This window comes from Brachypodium distachyon, chromosome 2 (assembly GCF_000005505.3).
Source record: "Brachypodium distachyon strain Bd21 chromosome 2, Brachypodium_distachyon_v3.0, whole genome shotgun sequence".
In the NCBI taxonomy this organism is placed as follows: Eukaryota; Viridiplantae; Streptophyta; class Magnoliopsida; order Poales; family Poaceae; genus Brachypodium; species Brachypodium distachyon.
This window is the reverse complement of record NC_016132.3, coordinates 17,599,274-17,606,737: the sequence shown is the minus strand read 5'-3', so window position 1 is coordinate 17,606,737 and position 7,464 is coordinate 17,599,274. Positions and strand designations below refer to the sequence as shown.

General features: G+C 47.0%; 1 protein-coding gene across 2 annotated transcripts; it reads left to right on the top strand.

Moving 5' to 3' along the window:
* The first annotated feature begins 1,016 nt into the window (after nucleotides 1–1,016).
* LOC100833785 (transcription factor PCF6) lies at nucleotides 1,017–3,653 on the top strand. Of its 2 annotated transcripts, none has more exons than XM_003566003.4 (2): nucleotides 1,017–1,504; nucleotides 2,340–3,653. In XM_003566003.4, the coding sequence occupies exon 2, from the start codon at nucleotides 2,404–2,406 to the stop codon at nucleotides 3,298–3,300; it is 897 nt and encodes a 298-aa protein (XP_003566051.1). In that variant the 5' UTR covers nucleotides 1,017–1,504; nucleotides 2,340–2,403; the 3' UTR covers nucleotides 3,301–3,653. The 2 variants fall into 2 exon arrangements, with proteins under 2 accessions (XP_003566051.1, XP_010231175.1); XM_010232873.3 differs by having other exon boundaries at nucleotides 2,337–3,653.
* The last annotated feature ends 3,811 nt before the right edge of the window (nucleotides 3,654–7,464 follow it).

Genomic DNA, 7,464 nt, shown 5'->3' with positions numbered 1-7,464 from the left:
AGGCACAGTGGTCCATCCGATGCTCAAAAGAAGCATGGTCCCGGAGCTATATTGAGTAGACTCTTAGGTTCTGGTGCTGAAGGATTTGTAAAGGTTCTATGTATGCTGGTGCTATTGGGAAAGAAACGTTGCACATGGGATGGGCCAACAATTCTCTAACTTTCTCAATACGTATGTGGATTGGAGATAAAAACAATTCTATCTATTCCCCAGCCTATTTGAACATGGGGAAATTCTATATATTTTCTTAAATTCATAAACTCCCAATATATAGGAAGGTGACGGCTGACGAGTACAAGGTATTACTATGGGGTATGTTTAGATCGTTGCCAAAGCATGTTTTTGGTCTCTCAATTGGCAGCAAATTCTAGCTAGGGTACATAGTCAGTGAACTTGAAATTGTATATATTTGGCCTCTCGTGAAACTAGTAGCACTATATATCACTTCAAGTTCTATTTGTATATAATGTAGCACATCATCCTATAACTAGCTACAGGCCAGCTAGAACGGAGCTAATAACATACGGTTTTGCTTGAGAAGTCGTCTGTTTTTTAGTTAGAGATTAGTTGAAGGGCTTGGCCGCAAAGGCGGACCCAAAATATTAACTGAGAATGGTAAGCATAAAATATAAACCAAAAATTAGAGGAATGGGGCAAATGTATAGGCTCAAGAGGGGGCAAATTAAATGGGATCGAGAGTGGGGATGACATCTAGATCTTAATCCAACGACAGTATATGCGGAATGAGAGTGAGGATGACATTTAGATATTAATCCAACAGTTGTGATGAGTTGACCGAGATTTAAGACGTTTTACTTCAGAATCAGGCGACTGAAATATAGACACGCTCAATAAATTAAGCTTTGTTTTCAGGCCACTGGATCGATGCGAATATCCGACGGTACTATAAAACTGTAGCACGTACGAATTATCCATGGTAAAAAAAAGGAAAACGACATCGCGAAGGCGAGGCCGGTCGATTGTTCATTTATTTGGTAAACTGGTGTAGAAACAAGAACCACACACACAGCACAATTAAGTTCTCACATTACCAGCGAGAGCTAGCGAGCTCCCAGTGTAGTAACGCAGACAACACTACTTAGTACCAGCTGCCGCTAGCTAGCAAGCAACCGCAGCAGCAGCTAGCTCTCTCCCTTTCCTTCCTCTCCCAAGCTCAAGAGCTAGCTAGGGTTTATACGTACGTGCGCACTGATCTATCACCGGGACCGGCCGGACTCCGCCGGCCACCGGCCAGCTTAGCTTCCCACACCCGGCCTCCCTTTCGAATTCCGGCGTACGTACGTGCGCCGACGCGAACAACCCGGCCTCCTCGCGCTCCCGATCCTGCAGATCAGCCGGCCGGCCAGCTTCTAAATCGGCTCATCGATCGATCTCGCAGTACGTAGACACAGCTGGGGTGCTCTAATTAAGGCTGTAATTTCAGGCGATCTATAGTGCGGCCGGCCGAGAGGAAGCTATAGCCCAACACCAATTGCTCGAGCCTGTAAGTGCCATTTTTTTTTCTCAATTTCGTCGTAGATCTGTCTAGATTCTGCGAATTGATTTATTATATGTCGAGTGCTTAATTTGAGCTAGTTTTTGTGTAGTTTTCTTGGAGTTAATTAATTAGAATGGCATGCGCACCTGCGAGATCCCCATCATAACAACATAGTCGATCTGACGATGCTCGCTCTCTTTTTGGAAGAACTGATGAGATGTTCCAGTTTTCCCCCCTCATTCACTTCTGAGAGTTTCCAACTGTCTCTGTCCTTTCTTTTTTGCTAAATCTGGATCATATTGTCTATCCTAATTTGCTGGATACCAGATTTGCACAAGACCAGGGGGGACATAGATATCGATGAACCTAGAAGAGGTTTTTAATGAGCACTGAATTTAATTACTGCGGTTACCTGCAGTTTTCGTCTGTTGAATGAGCAAATGCGTGCATTTCAGTGCTACGGTACGGGACTGTACTGCTGTCTACTGTAGTGCAGTGGTATTACACAGTGACGCTACACACAGCCTATAGACGCTAGATAGTAGTAGCAGTATCCTTCCTCCCCCCACCAAAGTTCTCTTGTTCCATATCGGTTTGTCATGTGCGAATAAAGCTGCCCCGTTTTCCCCAGTGGGCCGGGACACCAGTGCGCCGAAATCATGAGCCGATCCAGCACACACCATATACTGTGACCGATGCATCCACATCATCTCATTTCATGTCATGCTAGCTAGCAGCTTCGATTAGTTATAGGTGTCGCGCCGGCGCCTCTCCGATGATGATTGACGAATGATGATGACGGCGACTAATCAATCAATCGGTTAATTGTTTTTTGCAGCAGAATGTGATCGATACTACTACGATGATGAGCACCTTCAGATCATGATAAGCCGCCCGCAAGCACCATGCACACAAACGAGGAGCCGGGCCCGGACGGCGCCGCCAATAAGGCGCTGCTGCAGCTGCATCAGGCGGCGAGCTCTGCAGCCTCGTCGTCGTCGTCGCGGCAGTGGTCGGCGGAGTCGCGGATCGTGCGCGTGTCGCGGGTGTTCGGGGGCAAGGACCGGCACAGCAAGGTGCGGACCGTGAAGGGGCTCCGGGACCGGCGTGTCCGGCTGTCCGTGCCCACGGCCATCCAGCTCTACGACCTCCAGGACCGCCTCGGCCTCTCCCAGCCCAGCAAGGTCGTCGACTGGCTCCTCGACGCCGCCCGCCGCGAGATCGACAAGCTCCCGCCCCTCAACTTCCCACCACCCGATCCCCACGCGCACCTCATGGCCATGGCGCCGCCGCCATTCTCCGCCACGACGGCGGCGCCCATGCTGGTCGACGGCGACAAGGCGGCGGGCCAGCTGGGCCGCTGTGACGACGGTGACGAGCTCAAGGGGTTCATGGGCCTGAGGAGCTCGCTCGGCCTTGTCAGCGGCGCCATGACGCCGTCCGCGTTGGCGGCCCATGCCAGCCCGTATCACCACCAGTACGGCGCCGGCGCTGAGGCTTGGAGCAATGATGCGCACGATTACCTGAGCGGCGGTGGCCGCGGCCATAATGGCACGGATTCGATTCAACAGGTGGCGACGGCTCACGGGCACGGCCACTCGCCGTATTTTCCCTCGCTGCTGTCCTTGGCGCCGGCGATGTCACAGTTCGTGTTCTACTCGGCCGCAGAGGGCGGCTTCGGATCAGCCATGAAAGAGGCCGGCGACGGTGACGACGATGATCAGTTCCCCGTAGATAACCTCGACGCTTCACAAGGGCAGCTATCGCTCAGCTCCGACAGAAGCTTCCTTCACTCCGGTTGATTGCATATGATCGATATATCTTGACATTCCAACAAGGTACGTATAAAAGATCGATCGATCAATAATAAGGCCGGCTCCTGGAGACTGGAGTAGTGTTTACTGCTTTTTTGTCCCCTTTTTTTGGGTTCAGGTAATTATGTTATGCTTTGGTTTTTTGGTCGACATTTAATCCGGGGAATCTTCATTTTGACTCGGGCATGACGAAGTTAATAAGCAGGCCGGGTTTTGCTCGTGTGCTATGTATGCAGTTTGTTGCTTCTTTTTTATACAAGAAGTAATTGTTAATGTATTTATGGGCTTGTGTAATAACGATTAATTTAGATCGATTTTATTTCTGATCGGTTCCTGCTAAATATGTTTTGGGTTAATTTGTGCGAGTATTGTTTTATCGGTTTCATCACATATATCTGTCTCACATACGTAACTAGGAGATAAAATGTTAAGTAATGTTAGGTGGAGTTTTGTCCTTATTGCTGTCACTAGATTGACACACTGCTAATCTACTCTCTTCGTCTCATATTAATTGACTCAAATTTATCCAAATATAAATGTATCTGTGCTTAAAAAGTGTCTAGATACATGTAACAGAAAATCACTTAATATGGGCGCGGGACGGAGGGAGTGTCTAGTAAGAACAAATAGGATATGATCCCTTCGAATACTTCAATTTTATGCAACTAAGGTGTCACGCGGGACATATATTTTGAAAACGAGAGCATTTCATTCATCAAGCAAGATGCGATTTACATTGTCAGTACTTATAATATTGGTAATTGTCGGTGGGACAAGCCCCAACCAGAAATTGTTTCGACCATTGGATCTTGCAACAGCAAGTTCATGAGCTGTTTTATTGCTCTCTCTTCCGATTTTCACAACCTGTAAACGAAGATAATTATCTTGAGTTTACAGGATTGCCTCATAAAGCCGCCATAGGCGGGACATGGCTTGGTTCTTCCTCATGATTGCCTCAACAACTGCAGCATTATCGGATTAAAGGATCACCAACATATATTTTGAAATGGTAGTGCTGCTATCCAATTTACGTGCTTTTGCAACTCTTGAACATGACAGCAATTCATTTTCTTTAATTTGTAATAACACTTCAATTTTCTTGCTTTTACTTTCACTTTTTTGCTAGGGTTATATATACGTACATGATAGTAGGCATTGTTCGCATATAAAAATACTTTCTTTGTTACATACAACTTGTGCCGGCCGTGTTAAATTTAATTTTTTTTTGAATTTAGACAAAAAATGGATCTATTAAATATTTTGTTACATAGTGAAATTACCAAAAAAAAAAGAATTTATCTGTGATTTTGATTTTTTTTCTCATTTTGTGTGTTTAACTATTTATTAGTTTCATCAAGAAATGAGTCTGTTTAACTCTATTGCATTACTCAGATTTATTTTCCATGTACACATTTCATTGCCATGCATGCATCACCGATATAGTGCAATGAACTTAGCATGATTTAAAAGTTACTTCTTCATTTTAGAGTAACCGTCCTTTTAAAAGTAGGCAGCCAAATTTATATTTGACGATCATTAATTGATAAGTACCTGTTTTTATAGTCTCAGTTCTATCAATGCAATGAAAAGAACCATCCACTTCTAGAATGTAAAAAGGTTGTGATATACCCACTCCGTCCCGTATTAAGTGACTCAAATTTGCCCAAATATGAATGTATCTGTGCCTAAAAAGTGTCTATATACATGTAATAAAAAGTCACTTAATATGGGACGGAGAGAGTATTTTGGATCGATGATTGAGCAAACGAGACGTCACTACCTATGACAAGCTAGTTTTCCAATGATAAAGAGCTACTGTACATACCGTACACTACGGGAAAACAGCTCGTTGCCGGTGGCATGCTTCTTTGCCGGCGGCTTTTCATCGGGCCTCCGGCAAAGGATTCACTATACCGTGGGCCGAGCCAAAAGCGCACGGCAAAGGACCGGCCGCCGGCAAATACCCAAAAGAACGCCGGCAACGGGCAGCCCACGACAAAAATAAGAAAAAGCCCACGGTAAAGACATCTGGACCCCACGGGCCACGCGCGGAACGTCATGCTCGCGCCGCATGTCTTGTTTGCCGGCGGTTTCCCACCGGCGGCCGGCGGCAATACACCGACAGGTGGATCCTTGTGGTTGGCGCGCGGCACATCAAGCTCTCGCCGCGTGTCCTCTTTTTACCGGGGGCATTCCAACAGCGGCCACCGGCAAAAGGACCGACATGTAGACCCCCCGAGCGACGCACGGAACGTCGTGCTCACGCCGCGTGTCATCTGTTTGCCGGCGGCATTCCACCAGCGGCCGTCGGCAATATACCTACAGGTGGACCCACGGGTCGACGCACGGCAAGTCGGGCTCGCGCCGTGTGTCCTCTGTTTGCCGGCGGCTTTCCACTAGCGGCCGCCGGCAAAGAGCAGACACTTGGGACCTACCTGCGTGTGCATGTCGTCACCGTTAACCTTGGGTCCGTCAAGCGGCCTTTCTTTGCCGGAGGCTGCCATTTCGGCCGCCGGCAAATGATTTGCCGTCGTCCTGACGAAAAGCCGCCGGCAAGTTGTATTTTCCGGTTAGGTTCCGTACCGGACGCCTTTGCCGACGGCCCTGACGAATAACCGCCGCCAAGTTTGCCGAGGAGCTTTTTGCGTTTGCCGGAGGCTTAGTGCCGCGGGCACATAAGATTCCTGCCGTAGTGTTACAAGTGCTACCAAAACACTGTAAAATTCTCTCTCTCTCATGTGTATCCACCATATCTAAATGTGCAGTAATATATTCCACATAACACGTGCAGAGTCTTTTTACAGAAACCCATGTCCGAACTGTGAGGCGAAAAAAACAAAAGGCAAATGCGGCTGTGTGGCTTTTCCCATGAACTGCCGGCCATGGCAATGTAGCACGGGGGCACCGGAGCGACGTCACATATTTTGTAGCAGTGGACCGAACGCAAAGCTACGTTGATATGATGAGGGCATGAGACGAAGCCGCTCAGAGCATGTACATATGGGCATGGCCGGCCGCCGGCCTGGCGCGCTGCGTGCTGCAATGCTGTCTCTGTGCGCACCGGCCGGGCTGAAGCCTGAATGAGATCGAGTGCCGACCTTGGATCCTATCCAAAGCTATAGCTGATACCTGGCCGGCGTGCCCACGCGTCTGCATAGGCCTGTAGCGAGCGAGCTAGGGTTGCATGCATGCATGCGACAGTTCGATGCAGGAGGGCAGGAGCTGCACTCTTGTGTCTTTTTGATTGGACCTATACGTTCAAACATATATACAGTCGCACATGAGGCCATAGGTACTAGTCTCAGGTGACGGAGATATGGAGAGAAAAAGTTAGTACTAGTTACTTGCAGAAGTAACAACTTGTGCACGGGTACCAAGAATGAAAAAAAATGACATGTGGGTCCATTAAAAAAAGAAAAAAAAAGATGAGAGAGATAAAAATTAGTAATGACAGCCGTTGAAGATGCCCAGAAATATCCAATGGTCCCCGAAGGACGCTGATACTAGTTCTCGATCGAAGCAGCTGAAACCCTGCAAATAAATCCATCAATGATTAAGAGTAGATGATTCAGGAGAATGTACATACAGTATATCGATTTCACTATGTGCTTTAATTCGTCGTCGGAGATATACACGATCGATTCTTCGTCCGGCCCCCCACATGTCACATGTCCAACCATTCGGTCGTTTTCATAAGATGCGTGCGTTCAAAGATTAACAACTTAACTAACGAAATATGTATTGTATTGTACATGTATATCATTAGATTCGTACACCCTCCGTTTCTAAATACTTGTCGCTGTTTTAGTTCAAGTTTGTACTAAAACAACGACAAGTATTCAGGAACGGAGGGAATAGTTTTTTATTCATATTGCTAATACTTTGCTGGTTAAATTAATGATATTGTAACACATGCATGTCTTGTAAAAGAGGATGGACGAGGTAGTAATGGATTACTTCTACCCCGAGCAACTGCTAGTTTAGCTATATCATCAAAGGAATTTTCGGCTAGGCTATTGATAGTTCAGTTCTCTCTGGCTTAGTTACTGACCGGCCGGTCTGAGATCTATCTGCCGATCCATCTCTGCCAGGTTTAGGATTTTGCCTCCCTCATGTTTCCAAAATTTTCTCCTTTTCTTTTATTTTCTCTGC